Source organism: Eurosta solidaginis, chromosome 5 (assembly GCF_040869045.1).
Source record: "Eurosta solidaginis isolate ZX-2024a chromosome 5, ASM4086904v1, whole genome shotgun sequence".
Classification (NCBI taxonomy): Eukaryota; Metazoa; Arthropoda; class Insecta; order Diptera; family Tephritidae; genus Eurosta; species Eurosta solidaginis.
In genome coordinates, this window is record NC_090323.1 from 102,781,132 (window position 1) to 102,797,774 (window position 16,643).

The window sequence follows — 16,643 nt, forward strand, 5'->3', positions numbered from 1 at the left end:
TTCGAAATATTTTTTCTCAATCTACGCAGCAAGTTGACTTTCTTTGCTATTTTTCCATTTATGTATTAAACGTGTTCTTTGAAACTCAAATTATTATCTATAATTACCCCTAGATACTTGTATTTTTGGACCCATTCCAGTTGTGACCCTGAAAGTAAAACTGATCTCATTTCAGCTTCCTCCCTAAATCGGGGGCTTTCCTGATTCCATACATTTTGTTTTCTGCACATTAACACACAATTGGTTCATACACAACCATTCGCATACAGTAAGTAAATCTTCATTAATCTTTTCAAGCCCAACTTGCACATCCTTTTCTCTTAAATAAATCTGTGTATCATCCGCAAACATATGTATTTTGCAAAGATGTAATACTCCTGGCAAATCATTGATATACATTATGAACAACAACGGACCTAATTTACTTCCTGGATCACCATGTTTTACTTCTATCTCCTGTGAAACTTTATTACTAAATCTTACTGTTTGATATCTGCTTCTTAGATAATCTTCTATCCATTCATAAACTCTTCCAGTGGTGTTATATAATTTTCTTAACTTTTTAAACAACAGATTCCTATTAATATTTTCAAATGCTCTTTTGTAGTCTGGAAAAAATGCTAGCATGCCTTCACCTCCATCAATGGCTCTTACCCAGCCTTCTATAACTACTTGCAAAGCCGATACTGATGTGTTTCTCTCTAAAGCCTGATTGGTGCTTTGTAAGTAATCTACTTTCAGATATATGCTTAAGCAATGTTTCTTGTACAATAGTTTCAATGACTTTTTCTGTCACTGGAAGGGTATTAATTGGCCTTAGGTCATTGCAATGCACACTTCCCTTCTTAATATCACAAAGCCTAGTCTCTTTCAATAAGAAGGATCTTGCCAGTTTCCAAAATGCCACAGGTGTAAGGTTTTAGTTTATGTGCGAAATTTTTTACGGTGCTAGTTTTGTCAAAAATTTTAAAGTGTTAGTCTTCGAATAACACGTCGGTATAATATTTGAAAAGGCCATAAAATAACTCACCGTTTTGCTCCGCCAGCATCGGGAGACACAATGATGGAATTCTTCCACTCTGGTATATTTTCTCTGATCCACTTTAAAACAGCCGGTTCTGCGTATAAATTGTCGACAGGAATATCGAAGAAGCCCTGTATGGTATAAAAAACACGAATGTGAATTACAAAACTATATTCATACATCCATATCTACATAATTACTGCGGGTGCAATCAAAACTAAATTTCCTAAAAATGATGAAAATACCTATTAAAATAAGGAAAAGCGTATATGAGACTTCGTCATAGAAATTCTTCCCTCAATGTAAACAAGTAATTTTCGGAAAAATTGAACTTTTTGTTGGTTAAATGATAATGATTATATAAATAATTGTGTACCATATGAATAACTTTCTTAAGAATGGAGAAAATTTTATTTATACAAATCTAAGAATTAAATTCTGTACCACCATTTCAGTGCTATTGCGATTAAAAAAATTTTATTCGACCACGAATCGTATAACACGACACGGCCCAGAATTCTTGAATTGAGTTCACCGTCGAAATTTTTTAAAATTAAAACCACCACACAGTCATTCGTATCGAACAACCCAGTAGAACAAAATTATTAAAGATGGAATAATGACGGAGTACCTATTTCTTCTATAACTCTGTGTGCAAGGATGTAATTAAGAATGTTGATGTTGTGTTAACAGTGCTTCGCCCAATTCAATGGTTTGCGAACAATCACAAACTGTCACCAAAGTCCTCGAAGGAAGTCAAAGGAAACTGTCAGTTTCAACAGGGGCGGACAATAGGGAGATTGGTGTTAGAGGCGTAGGTTCCACATTACAATTGAAAAGATGGTTGGTGTCATGTGGGGACACTTCGCGTACAGGACATACATCATGTATGTTGGGGTTGATTCTGGGCAAGTAAGAGTTTAACCTGTTGCAGTATCCGTTCGTATTGTGCTTTCTTTATCTGTAAGAGAAGAATAGTGTATATCGATAACAGGGATCACCGGGTGCATCCTGGGTGTTTACCGATTCTGTGTGGAGTTTGTCTAAATCCTTCTTATGCTTGGCTGGATCAAACGGTTGTCTTGAAATGTTCCGGATCTCATCCTAGTGCTTATGCAGATCTCCCTTAACCCTCTTGGAGGCGGGGCTAGATCCAGCAGTTCTTTACTAGGGTGTCCCGTCTATTAAGCATTTCGTTATGCTCCTTAATGTTGAGCCCTTTAGCCTAATTATGTAGGTGTGTTTCAGCGTCATAAGGAGACATCCTGTAGCAGTTCTGATTGCAGCATTATTACAGGCCTGCAGCCTTTTCCAGTATGTGTTTTTAAGACCAGGCGACCAAACCAGCGACGCGTAGCACATGAGTGGCCGGCCAATTGCTTTGTACGTGGTTGGTAACGTTTCTTTATCTTTTCCCCAGTGCTGCCAGCAAGCGACTTGAGGATTTTGTTGAGACTTTGTACTTTAGATACAGTTTCGGTGTCATGCGCTTTGTAGGTTTGAGTACTATCGAACGTTACCCCTAAGATTTTTGGATGACTGACAGTCGGTAGGGTAACACAACCGAACAACCTATATTTGCGTCACCCCCTCCTACCCCACTACCTTCTAGCAGCTCCGCTGCTCAGCAAGCCACAACAAATACCCACTGCTGCTCGCGACCCATCGCGTCACCAGCTCATACGGCCGCTCCTACTCATAGCTACAATCTCCGTAGTAGAGTAGGCAGCAATGCTGAGCATCAGCTCCTGCACCGTCTTCTTCTCCCCCTATTTCCGGCACTAGCATTCGAGTAGGTCGAGGAAACTGACTCTTGGTCCCTACCACCTTTTGCACCGTTTACCAGCACAGAATATATATGTTTGCGACATCTGCCCAATACAGCTCCTGCCTTGGACGGTGCCACTTTCCTAGATGCTCTGGTCTCAGTGACGGCAACCCCCCGACGGGTTTCATCGCCCCATGCTGCCAGGCCGCATACCCAACTACACCGGGTACTCCAATGCTTACCCAGGGACATCCAGTCCCAGGGCCACAAAAGCACTTGCGTCCTGGCCTCCCTCAATTCAGGCGTGGTCACCCGTCACTTGCCCCCAGAGTGACGACGTCATCCGCGTTGCACTTCAGAATACTTACAGTTAGACTGTAATGCGTTAACCGGGAAGATCAAAGATGGTTGATTTTATGAAGCGGCCCAACATCCGCTGCGATCTAAGAGACTAAACTCACCGCAAGATCTGATTTGCGGACCTGCTCTGGGTATAATATCCACAGAAAAGATCGCGAGAGTGGAAATGGAGCCGTTCTCGCAAATATCACCCACCACTCAGTGCAATATAATCTATTTGACACCCGACATCGGCCGCAGAGACAGTGTCCTGGAACGTCAAGGCATATCTGTCCGGTCAGGCGATGTAAATTTAAAAATCACCTGTTGCCCCAGTGGATATTGCAATGATATCAGCGCACTACTCACTGGCGATAATCACATAATCTTAGGCGATTTCAATGCCCACCACGATCTGTGGCATTCAATACAATACATACATACAACCACATTCTGCACGATAGATGGAGACGCCCCCACTCGTATGGTAGGAAGCTGTCATAGTTCACCAGATATATCAATCGCGAACGCAGGACTCGTTAACTGCGTCAACTGGTAACCGATGATAACATTGGCATTCGACTTACCCATACTTCTTTCGCTCAAGCGATCGAAGTCGCCAGACGCACTTTCATCAATTTTAAAAAAGGAAAGTGGGAAGATTGCAAAACGTATGCTGACAATAGTTTTGCTGCCCTCGCTATCCCGACTGATGCCCGTCGAGTGGATCGTGCTTTTCCGCAATGTCATTAAATCCGCTTCGGCTCGTTTTATTCCCGCAGGAAGAATCCCGGACACCCAACCACATTTTCCAGCGGAGGCCGCAACTCTAGCGAGAGAGCGTGACCTTATAAGACAGCACGACCCCGGCGACCCCAAAAGAGAGGATATAAACCAACCTTAGATTGCTTGTGGATAAACACAAGCGGGCGATATGGTATGAGCAGTAAAGAAATGTAACCCCTCTGCTGGTGTAGGTAAGCTATTGTCCACCGTAAAGTCTCTATCGAACCCGGCTAAGCACAATGACAAAATTTCTATCGCTTTTGGTGATAAAGTGCTGTCGGATGCGAAAAAATGCGCGAGCGCTTTCTTCCGACAATATGCAATGTATTCTACGGTTGACAAAGCCAGAGGGCGGGCCAAAAGAAGCGCACACACGCATAAACACAGCGCGTCCCCATTACCATCACCCCAAAGAGGTTCGTGCTAAACCATATAAAGCCCTTCGTCATCCCCAAAACATGAAAAATGGCCAGGGTGGGGAACCAGCTAACTTAGGAGAGTCCTTTTGTCAGATATCTCTACTATCGCCAGTAGCCAAGACACTTTTTACAACATGGACACGGCAAATGTCGACCATATCTTACACCAAAAAAAACTGGGTGCGACTTTCGATCAGGATCTTACATTTTCGCAAGCATGCAACCACAACCCCTAGGGATACGCGCGTCGCTCCAGCTGAACTTCGATCTAGGTTCTGTGACAGGTTAAGCTTTTGCCTATTCAGAGCCATTCCCGATATACATAATATATGCCCTGCTTGCAATTTGTCCCCACATCACACCAACCATCTCTTTAATTGCAATGTGGAACCAACGGCTCTAACAGCCCTCTGACTCTGGTCCCCCCAGTTGAAACTGCGAGTATCCTTGGATTCCCGTTTGAGATATTGACGACAATTTGTGATCGGTCGCGCTTATTGGATGGGGCGAAGCACTGCTACAACAACAACAACAATAAGCACAAAACGTGCTCGATCATTTCCTCCTCCAACCCGCACTTCCTACATCTGCTATCATTCACGAAGCCTAATTTAGTGGCATGTCCAGTCACAAGAACCGTAATGAGTCTACAGTCGATCCTGCGCTACTCTCCCTTTCTCTTAATCTCGCCCAATCTAATTGGGACGTCTACGGAGCAAGCTTCGAAGGATGCGCCATTTTTAGCTAGTTCATCCGCTTTTTCATTCCCATGAGATTCAATCATTTCAACCATTAAAATATTTTAGGTATGGCAAGGTAACCTACAATTCATATGTAATTTTGAAGATTTTCGTGTTTAGATTTTTATTTTAAATGTAGGTAAAGTAAAAAAAATTTTAAATAAAATATTCAGACATGTTATTGCTATAAGGAACATGTAAAAATAAACATACATAGATGTTTAACAATAAAACTTTAAATTTTTTTGTGGCTGAAAAAAATTTCACAAAAATTGAAACGCATTTTATAATTTTTTCAATATGAAAAAAAAAACGTCAAATAAAACTACAGTAAACACAGTGTGGGTTTGAATATGAGATTTATTAACAATCTACAGTTAAATCCTTAGGTGGAGCGTTGGCGCTTAACCGCCTGAGCGATTTTGGCCGTTTGCTAAAAAGTCACGCCAGCTATCCCTATTTCTCGTCAACTCACGCCAATTGAGAGCACCAATGAGAACAGATCATCATCCATCTGCCTCTCCCAACTCAGTGGAGGTTTCGCTCTTCCTATGCTTTTAAACTGCGGTGTCGACTAGAATACTTTCCTGGCCGGAGCGTCTTCGTCCATTCGCTTAACATGACCCACCCAGCCTTATGATTTTTATTCCCTGCACTATCGTCATATTTGCATTAAGCTCATACAGCCCATTATTACACCTCCTTCTATACTCGCCGTCGGCATCAGACCATAAATCTTCCGTAGAACTCTTCTCTCGATCACTCCAAGAGCCCTCTCACTTAAATCACTTAAAGTGTTGAATAAATAACTCCAATATTTAATAATGCAAAATGGCCTTTATTAAAGTACTTCACAATAAATAACTCTTCTATTGCCCGACAGATTGCGTGCTTAATCAAAACTGAATTATTGAGCCTCGACTGTTGTTGCCTTTTATACTCTCTGATTTGCTCGTTAGCATCTTCTAGGCGCTTCCATTTCCAGAATCTACTAGTTGGCCATCAGCTATCAAATTTCTCAGCTGTAACTACAATTGCACGATTTTATAGCTTCTCTCATTGCATACTTTCGGGAGTATCTCAGATATATGCACGTGGTTGTGCGCTGCTTCTCAGCTGCGTGATGTGCAGCCGCCTTTCCGCCGGTGAGGGTTGTATAGCAGTACCAAATCTCCCTCCAGGTACTTTTGATTTTGCTTTATTTAGCCCATTCGATCTATCAACCTTTGCCTTTGACTTTCGTGGTCTTTGTCGAGTCTTCTCCTCCGGTACTCGATAACTATTGAACCCTTTCTGCAAACTGAAGTCATGGTCAACCAAGAAGTCCACTCCCAATATGACTTCATCAACGATCTCCGCCACAACGAATTTGTGTAGAACTGTGACCTTTCCAATCAAGACTTCACATACCACTTCTCCCTGTACTTGGTTATACTCGCCAGTGACCGTACGCAACCTTGCTCCAGGTAACGTTTTTACTCTCCTGTTGGCCAAGTCAGATCGAATTAAAGAATGAGATGCGCCCGTATCTACAGTCAGTACACGTTCTTTGTCATCCACATTCCCACTGACGGTAAGACTGCTCGATAATTCATTACCAAAGACGAATAAAACGATGAAACTTGGTAGATGGGTTGACCTTATGATGCAGAATAGACAATTAGTAAAATTTTAGACCATGGGCGTGGCACCGCCTATTTTAAAAGAAGGTAATTTAAAAGTTTTGCATGCTGTAATTTGGCAGCCGTTGAAGATATCATGATGAAACTTGGCAGGAACGTTACTCCTATTGCCATATGTGTGCTAAATATAAATAGCAGAATCGGATAAAGAATACGCCCACTTAAAAAAAAGAAATTTTAAGTCAAATTTTAACAAAAAATTGAATATCTTTACAGTATATAAGTAAATTATGTCGACATTCAACTCCAGTAATGATATAGTGCAACAAAATACAAAAATAAAAGAAAATTTCAAAATGGGCGCGGCTCCGCCCTTTTTCATTTAATTTGTCTAGAATACTTTTATTGCCCTAAATCGAACAAAAATTTACCAATCCTTGTGAAATTTGGTAATGGCATATACTCTATGACGGTAACTGTTTTCTGTGAAAATGGGTGAAATCGGTTGAAGCCACGCCCGATTTTTGTACACAGTCGTACGTCTGTCCTTACGCTCGGCCGGTAACACGATAACTTGAGCAAAAATCGATATATCTTGACTAAACTTAGTTCACGTACTTATCAGAACTCACTTTATCTTGGTATAGAAAATGGCCAAAATCCGACTATGACCAAGCCCACTTTTTGGATATAGAAAATTACGAAAAATGAAAAAAATTCCATAATTCTATACCAAATAGGGAATAGGGAATGAAAGATGGTTGGATGGTGGATTGGTTTATGGACGCAAAATATAACTTTCGAAAAACCTTTGTAAAATGGGTGTGACACCTACCATATTAAGTAGAAGAAAATGAAAAAGTTCTGCAGGGCGAAACCAAAAGCCCTTGGAATCTTGGCAGGAATACTGTTCGTGGTATTACATATATAAGTTAAATTACTAAAGGTTATTTAGTTGAAAAAAAATGTTTTATTGGGAGCTATGGCTCCTTTATTACTCAATGTCAGAATTAGAACTAACTTTTACAAATATTATTTTCTTACAACTAACTTATTTTGTCGCCGCTCTACCGACTGCGCTGCTGTTGCCGCTTTGTGAATTCGCTGACGATGCGCTTCCCACCGCTTGCTGCATTTCTGCTTATTTTCGTGATGTTATGACTTGGTTGAAATGTTGACGATGCATTTCTCACCGCTTGCTGCATTCTTAGTTATTTTCGTGGTGTTATGTTTCGTTATGGAATTTTGTTTACCAGCTTGTGCAACAAGTGTCTTCTTGCTTTACTATTTGGCGTGCGTCGTGCTAACAGCTCCCCCCCTGAAATTCAAACGTCCGCGTTTGAGGTGCTGGGTTTTTGAAATATTTGATTTAGCCCCTCTATTGCAGCCTCTGTCAGTTCGATGGGCTGCTGCTGGTTAACCTTTTTGAGGGGTAATCTTGACCTTGTAATGGATATAATAATGATTATAGCTACCAGTGCGATACTGATATTAGTGGCATAGTTGAAATGATTTGCAGATTTTGTGTATTCTATTAGTTTCGTGTTATTTATGTTTATCTGCTTTAGCATTTTTAGGGACAATATTTCTTCGGTTGTATTTGATTCTGAAAATGGTTGAAGTACAGCGGGTAGGGGCTTGCTTGTGCGCTTTTCTGTATTGGAAAATTTTTTCCCGTTGATTATAATTGTAGCGTTCTTGTAGTGTATTATAAATGTGCCGTTAAGGGATGTAGTTTCTTCATTTATTACGATTTCTCCTTTAAAGTCGTTCAAAAATAGGATGTCTGTTGAGAGTGCTTCAACTTCCGGTATGTGTTGACTGTTGGTCACTGTGCAGTTCGGTAAGCGGCTGTTTAGGAGATTACCTATACAATAGTCCCTACTTAAATCTAACAAATTATTTTTTGAACATATTTGAATTGAGTTGTATTGTTTACATTCTTTTTGTATGCCATAAAGGTTTCTTTCACAGGTAAGTATTGATTCGAAATTTATTTTATTAATCTTATTGTTTTTCTTTATTGCTCTAATGTCTATTGTTTTACAAGTTTGTTCTTCTACCGTGGGTAGACTTATGATATAAATGATAATTTTGCCATTTGTTGCTATTTTAATTTGTGAAAATTCTAAAGCTTCATCCAAATTTATAAACGGAATATTATCTTTTTCGAAAATCTGTTTGGCAATGTCTACTTCTTCACTTGACATAATATATGAGTTTACTATATTGGCTTTCGCCCAATGAATAGCATATGCTATATTTATGATTTCTTCCTTTAAAATTTCTAATTTGTATTTCAATTTCAAAAATGCTTCTATTTCCCTGCTTTTGTCATTTTGCAATTCCTTGGTAATATTGTTTGTAATATTTGTAATTTCATTTATCTTTTTTATTGTTAGTTTGTTAATAATAACCTGATTTACACATCGTTTAATTAGTTGCGTATCCTACTTTTGTGTACTATTTGTCCCTTTTCGGTAATTACTGTACTATTTCGATCCTCCTTAACTATTTCCTTAGTATATGGCTTACTTAATTTAGTCCCTAACCTCCTGTTTTTCTTGACGTAAATGATTTGACCTGGTAAATATGATTTTACGTTATGTTTCTTTCTGTTGTGGTATTCTATGTCCTTTCTCTGCTTAAGTGCCAGTTTCTCTAAGTTACTTTGCCTACTGCTTTCTATATCTTCTGGAGTAAACGTAACGTTTCTACCGAAATATAAATCTACTGGCCTCTTTTTAGTCACAGAATGGATAGTATGATTGTATTCCGACACAGCTCTTTCTAGGAGCTCGTCAAAGTTCCTGTGTCCTCCATTCTCTTTGAGGCAACGCATTATTTCCACCAGAGTAGAATGGAACCTTTCTACTTGCCCGTTTGCCTGGCTTTTGTATGGTGGTGTTGTAAAAACTTCTATTCCCAACTCGTCCGTCATCATAAATTTAATTGAACTAGAATTCAATGAAGGTTCGTTGTCGATTACAATCAGTTTTGGCACTCCGAAATAGAAAATCAAGTCTCTTAAAGGACCTCTAACGTCTACTATTGCCCTGCTTGAAAGCTTCCTTGTTTGTGCGTATTTCGTAAATTTGTCCAGGGCAGTCATAATTACTTTACCTTCTGTTAAAAAAATGTCTATGTGGACCGTGTGTCCGGGATATGTGGGTAATGGCGTCTCGCCAATTTTGGGTTGGTTGGGATGGCGTTCGTATTTGTTTTCTTTGCAAGTTGTGCAATTAGTTACAATTCTTTTTATTTTGCTGAGCATTCCTGGGAAATAGCTTTTTTCCAGAATCTGTACTTTGTTTTCAACTGCATTTCTGTGTACGCGTTTATGGATGTCTAAAATGGTGTTTTCCTGGTCCTGTTCGTTGGTGATGTCGTCAACTAATTTTTGGGTATAGCGTATCTTATAGTTACTAAAATGTAGTGGATAGATGTTTTGGATCATGCCCATTATCCTTTCATCTGTGTTGATTCCGTTGATGACGGAGGGGTTAAGGTATCGTTTTAGGTGCGTAGTGAGAATTTGATTGTCATATTGGGGTTCTGTAATTATGTGACGATGGATTGTTGGAAATATTATTTTAAATTGATATGAAGATGTTTCGTCTTGCTTGAAAAATATTTGATTTTTAAAAACGTTTATTGGGGCCTCTGTACATGGTATGAGGTTATGACTTGAGCTCTCGTCACTGTGGATTGTGGGAGTGAGGGAATTTATTTGGGGAGGTATCCTTGATAAGGCGTCTGCGACCAAGTTGGAGTACCCTGGTTTATACTTCAGTTCGTAATTATATTCCTCCAGGATTGCTTTCCATCGTTTCATTTTGCTATTCGTATTCCTTGTACTTAAAGCGTATGTAAGCGGTTGGTGGTCGGTAAATATATTTACTTTTCTTGACCCGTACAAGTAGTTCCTTAAGGAGCTTAAGGACCATATAATGGCCAGCATCTCCTTCTCATTGGTTGCATAAGATTCTTCAGTTTTGTTGAGGGTTCTGGATATGTATGTTATGGGTTTTTTATTTTGTGATAGTACGGCGCCTATTGCGAAGTCGGATGCGTCCGTGGTCAGTTCGAAGTCCTTTTCAAAATTCGGATGGGACAGAACGATGTCCGGTGAAGTAAGGGTGTTTTTTATTTTGTCGAATGCATTTAATGCTTCCTGATCTAGGGTAATGAATTGCTTCCTTGATGCGTTTTTGGAAATATTTCCAAATTCGCCTCGCAAAATGGCCGTAAGCGGCTTGGCGATCTTGGCAAAGTCCTGAATAAATCTTCTATAATAGCCTGCCATGCCAAGGAACGAACGAAGTTCCTTAAGATTTTTAGGAGGAGGCATATTAACTATGGCTTCTACCTTTTTTGGGTTTGTTTTTATTCCTTCCGGGGTAACAACGTACCCCAGGAATTCTACTTCCTGTTTGGCAAACTCGCACTTGTCTAGCTGTATTTTCATGTTTGCACTTTCTAGGGTTCTGAACACTAATTCAATATTTTTTAAGTGTTCCTCTTCGTTTTTCCCAAATATTATTACATCATCGATGTAGACGTAACATCTTACACCGATATGTTGCCGGAGGATATCATCCAGTGCCCGTTGAAATGTGGAAGGGGCATTCTTAAGCCCAAATGGCAATCGGAGAAATTCGTACTTTCCGTTGTTTACGGAAAATGCCGTTTTCTCGATATCGGACTCACGAAGTGGAATCTGATGAAATCCGCTTTTAAGATCAACAACGGTAAATAGTGAATTATTTCCGAGGTTTGCAAGAACCTCATTTATTTCTGGTATAGGGTACTTATCGGGGATTGTAATTGAATTGAGCTTTCGATAGTCGATCACCATCCGGTATTTCTTTTTACCAGAGGCGTCCAACTTTTTGTCGACTATCCAGACTGGTGAGTTATAGGGGGATTTTGATCTCCTAATTATCCCGTTATCTAGGAGTTCCTCTATTTGCCTTTCTATTTCCTCTTTAAGCGCCATTGGATAAGGATAAGGCTTGGAATATACGGGTGTGTCGCTGGTAGTGCGGATTTCGCCCTTTACTAAAGTAGTATATGTTAGTTTTTCGTCGGGATCCGAGAACAGATTGGGACATTTCCCAATTATGCCATTAATTTTTGATTGAATTTCGGCAGAAAGATGTGGTATTTTTATTCCTACATTATTCACTTCTTGTGACACCCTTTGTTTTAGAGGGATAACTATATTTTCGAAAATTGTCATCATATTTTTATCAGTGTGGATTGTTGCTTGCAGTTGTTTGAGCGTGTCGTTACCTATTATTCCGTGAAAGGAGTTTAATGTTGGTAAAATGAAAAATTTAATTTTGCCTACGCCGTGTCCAAAAATATCCACGTACGTGTGGTGAGTGATCTCTATGTCTATTAGGAATTGGATTTCTTATCCTCGAGGATTGTATGTAATTTTTATTCGAGCCGGTATCTATTAGAAAGTCTAGTCCATCTCCGCTCCTAGCAATGAACTCGTAATAGGGGAGTGAAGATGGAGTTAGTCTAAAAAATGAATAGTATCTAGTTCGGTGCAATCCTGCCCGTTCAGGGCCGGATTATTGTTTGTGATTAAATAAAGGTTACTTTTTGGTATGTGGTCTGGTTGATTTTCTTTTCCATAATTAGTTAGGACGGGATTATCCTCGTAGATTTGGTGAGGATCTACCTGATCGTAGTATTCATCCGGTTTAGTGTAGTCCGTATTGGCGTAAAAAGTTCTTTGCATTTTATTTGGTGCGTGAGGATGTTGGGTAGAAAGGGGACGCTTCTGCGCGAAGTTGTTTTGGTTATTCTGCGGCCGGTTTTGATAGTTGACCTGCCTGGAATGTATGGACTGGTCTACGTCCATTGGTACTGGTGGTTTTGGTGGTAGATTATTTCTGTTATTATTGGAGTAATTATTTTGATTGTTGTATCCTGTTGGGTTCGAACGGAAATTTGGGTTATACTGGGGATAATTGGTTTGGCCGTAGTATCCCGTGCGGAATCCTTGGTCATATCCGGGGTAATTGTAGTTGCTAGGACGATTTGTCTGTGGAATGAATGGATTATTTGGGTACCTATTTGGTTGTCGATTAAACTGTTGCAACCTCGGTGCAAAACTAGGTTTTGGTGCTAAGGAATAAGTCAGCTCGGGATAGAAGCGTCTGTTATTGTTATAATTTGTGGTATTTCGTGGTAGTCGTGGCGGTCCATTGATAATTGATCTATTCACAGTGTTCGCGTGGTTCATTCGGAAGGACATGTTATCAAGTTTTTGACACAGGTGCAATGCCTGTGGCAGGGTGGTTGGTTCACGGATACTGAGGAGACGGGGTAGGTCTCCATTAAGTCCGCGAATAAACGTATCCAGAGCTTTCTCTCTGTAGGAGTTTGTCATGGCTCTGATGGACTCTTCGCCCAAGTCGAGACAGGAAATTTTGTCAAGGATTAGTGAAAGATGTTGATAGACCTTCTGATAGAAGGTAGAAATATCATCGTGGCGCTGGGCCAGTGTGGTCATTTGGTATTCTAAAGTACCAATATCTCTCTTGTCGGAATAGTGCATCATAAGGCACTTTCTAATATGCGTCCAATCTAGTGGAGTACTATAGGATTCGAGAGCCGTGTCGGCATCGCCGACAATTTTGTGTCTGATTGTATGTAGTATGGCGAAATATTTAGGTGTGTCTTTCAAAGATTCATATGCTTTTAATATTCTGTCGACACTTTTTCTCCAGGAGCTAAATTCTCCTGGTCGTCCTGAGAATTCTCTCAGGCATTTTACCATATCTGGTACCCTATCTAGATCGTTTATATTTTGCGCATTTAATGTAACACTATGGTCTGGTGGCAAATCATTAGGGGAAGTCCTATTCATTCTATCTAAGGCTTCTATAGCTGCTGATTCTAATTCCGTCGTATTAGAGACGGGAAGATTTCCCTGACGGGTATTTCCGTATTCCAACCTAAGTTGGTTCAATTGATCAACGAGTTCCTCCGCGGATCCTGGCATTTTCCTAAAGATTTTTTTTTTTTTTTTTTATATTTGATTGCTAATTTCTTTTAGTTCTTCTTTTATTTCACAAGGCACAACTCTGTTTACTTTTCACAATGATTTCTGTATAATATTTTCTTTAGATTTTATGGATTTGCTTCCTAATTTCTAGTTAATTTTTCTTTCACAAAAAGCAATTAAATTTACTTTTCACAATAATTCCCTTTTCTTTTTTGTTTCACAAGCGCAACTCAATTTACTTTCTCGCAATGATTTCTGTGTAGATTTTTATCTTTGATTTTATGGATTTGTATGCTAATTTCTCTTTTAATTTTTCTTTTCTTTCACAAAGAACAATTAGATCTACTTTTCATAATAATTTCTTTTTCTCTTTTTTCTTCAATTGTTATTATTATTTTTGTTTTCAATTATTTACTTATTGCTATTTAATCTTACGCTAGTATCATGTCCAACGCTGGATGTGGGGTTTTCGCCGCTTCGGTGTTCGTCCTTTTCCCTCCTGGTACTTGGGTACCTCGGTCGTACTGCTTATTCCACTTCCCGGTGCCGCTGTAGACGCGTGGCCTTACTTGTTATTTTTCAGGCACTTTTAACGTTTTTTTTTTTTTTATATACGTCACTCGCGTGGCCTTACTTTTTGATTTTCAGGCACTACTACTTTCCGACACTCGCGCTGGTCCCTGCTCGGGCGCCAGTTAAATTACTAAAGGTTATTTAGTTGAAAAAAAATGTTTTATTGGGAGCTATGGCTCCTTTATTACTCAATGTCAGAATTAGAACTAACTTTTACAAATATTATTTTCTTACAACTAACTTATTTTGTCGCCGCTCTACCGACTGCGCTGCTGTTGCCGCTTTGTGAATTCGCTGACGATGCGCTTCCCACCGCTTGCTGCATTTCTGCTTATTTTCGTGATGTTATGACTTGGTTGAAATGTTGACGATGCATTTCTCACCGCTTGCTGCATTCTTAGTTATTTTCGTGGTGTTATGTTTCGTTATGGAATTTTGTTTACCAGCTTGTGCAACAAGTGTCTTCTTGCTTTACTATTTGGCGTGCGTCGTGCTAACATATAAATTAGTGGTAGCCAACAGATGATGTTCTGGGTCACCCTGGTCCACATTTTGGTCGATATCTCGAAAACGCCTTCACATATACAACTTAGGGCCACTCCCTTTTGAAACCCTCATTTATAAATTTAATTTGATATCCATGTCGTACAAATACATTATAGAGTCACCCCTGGTCCACCTTTATGACGATATCTCAAAAAGGCGTCCACCTATAGAACTAAGGCCCACTCCCTTTTAAATAATCATTAACACCTTTCATTTGATACCCATATCGTACAAACGCATTCTAGTGTCACCCCTGGTCCACCTCTATGGTGATATCCCGAAATGGCGTCCACCTATAGAACTATGGCCCACTCCCTTTTAAAATACTCTTTAATACCTTCCATTTGATACCCATGTCATACAAACACATTCCAGGGTTACCTTAGGTTAATTTTCCTACCTGGTGATTTTCCCTTATTTTGTTTCCAAAGCTCTCAGCTGAATATGTGATGGTCGGTTACACCCGAACTTAGCCTTCCTTACTCCTTTTAAGTCTGAGTTCAAAACTCACACTTACTGAATCTAGGATCTGGTACGAAGTATAAACTGTTTTTAACCTTTCCTTACAAAAACCTAACTGCGCTATAACTTTTGTTTCGTTGCAATGAAGAAAAACTAGGTTCACAACGTTTGATTGGTGAAAGACATAGTCTTATCCTAGAAATTTGAAAATGCAAAATCTAAAGGTACACTTTATTTTTGTTTGTGCAGTTTGAACTAAAGCCAAGTGTCTCCTTTAATAAAATTTTATATAGGAAACCACTTAAACATGCTACAATTTTTGCTTTTTACATCAAATATGATACTCTAGTAACTTGCCGAATTGTTTGTATACCAATAAAATAAAGCTAAAATTTGGTCGTTTTTTTCGAGGTCTGATCCTTTTTTCTATAAATTTTGTTCCCAAATGAAAACATGGTGTGGCAACCGTGTTTGAGAATGCACGTGATAAGGTTGCATTTTTCCGAACTTAATTTTCTTTTAAATAATGAAATAGTAGTATGCAAGCGACTACCATAGTAGTAGACATATACATGAATATTATGAACAAAGTTTAAAACTAAAAAATTTTTCTTTGAAATATAATCTAAGAGAAGATGGGCACGAGACGCATATTAGGAACAGCATAAGCAATCTTGAGGTGTAGAGAGATCGTAGCTGCATGTCATATTTTGCGGGCGTCTACGAAGCTACGCCTCGTGTTTATCTTGCCTAAGTTCAACTTTTCAGAAGATCCAACATTTTTAATAAATATTGATAAATAACACCTAAAGCAAATACGCTTAAGGTGACTTTTGCGTCGTTTTGGCACTTGCGTTGTCTACACCTGACTTTGAACACACGCGCTTTAAGTGCTTCAATCCATTAGCAACACAACGCCAACGTCAAAGCAACACACAAATATTTAAAAACTTACGTTCTTCTGAAGTTACTTGCATTTTAGGAAAAAAAAACCGATTTTCTATCGTCGTTCAACTAAATAAAAAACATATTTTTGTATTAATTTCGATTTCGTGATCGATCAGCGGAGACGGCGGAACATATCCTCCTGGAATGCGACGAAATCTGATGAGGACACAACAGACCAATGTCCGCAGTGCAATTTTCAATAAATTTTCGATCTATCTGTGGCAGGGAAACTTTTAACGTGCTTTATTTTGTAACGTAGCGTAACAATAACGTAACCCCCTGTATTTCCTTATTCACTTAAACCTGAACCTCCCTGTACTTATTTTTCTATAGCATAGCCAACAACCACTTGTACTTATTCTTTTATAGCATAGTCAACAACGACTGAT

At 39.3% G+C, this 16,643-nt stretch overlaps 1 protein-coding gene across 7 annotated transcripts in view; it reads right to left on the reverse strand.

Moving 5' to 3' along the window:
* Positions 1-16,643, reverse strand: part of Prps (phosphoribosyl pyrophosphate synthetase) — a 614,635-nt gene that overhangs the window by 137,532 nt on the left and 460,460 nt on the right. For all 7 annotated transcript variants that reach the window (XM_067756580.1, XM_067756577.1, XM_067756583.1 and 4 more), the window contains one exon: positions 1,031-1,155. In XM_067756580.1, the coding sequence (XP_067612681.1) occupies positions 1,031-1,155 (125 nt within the window). The remainder of the gene's footprint in view (positions 1-1,030; positions 1,156-16,643) is intronic.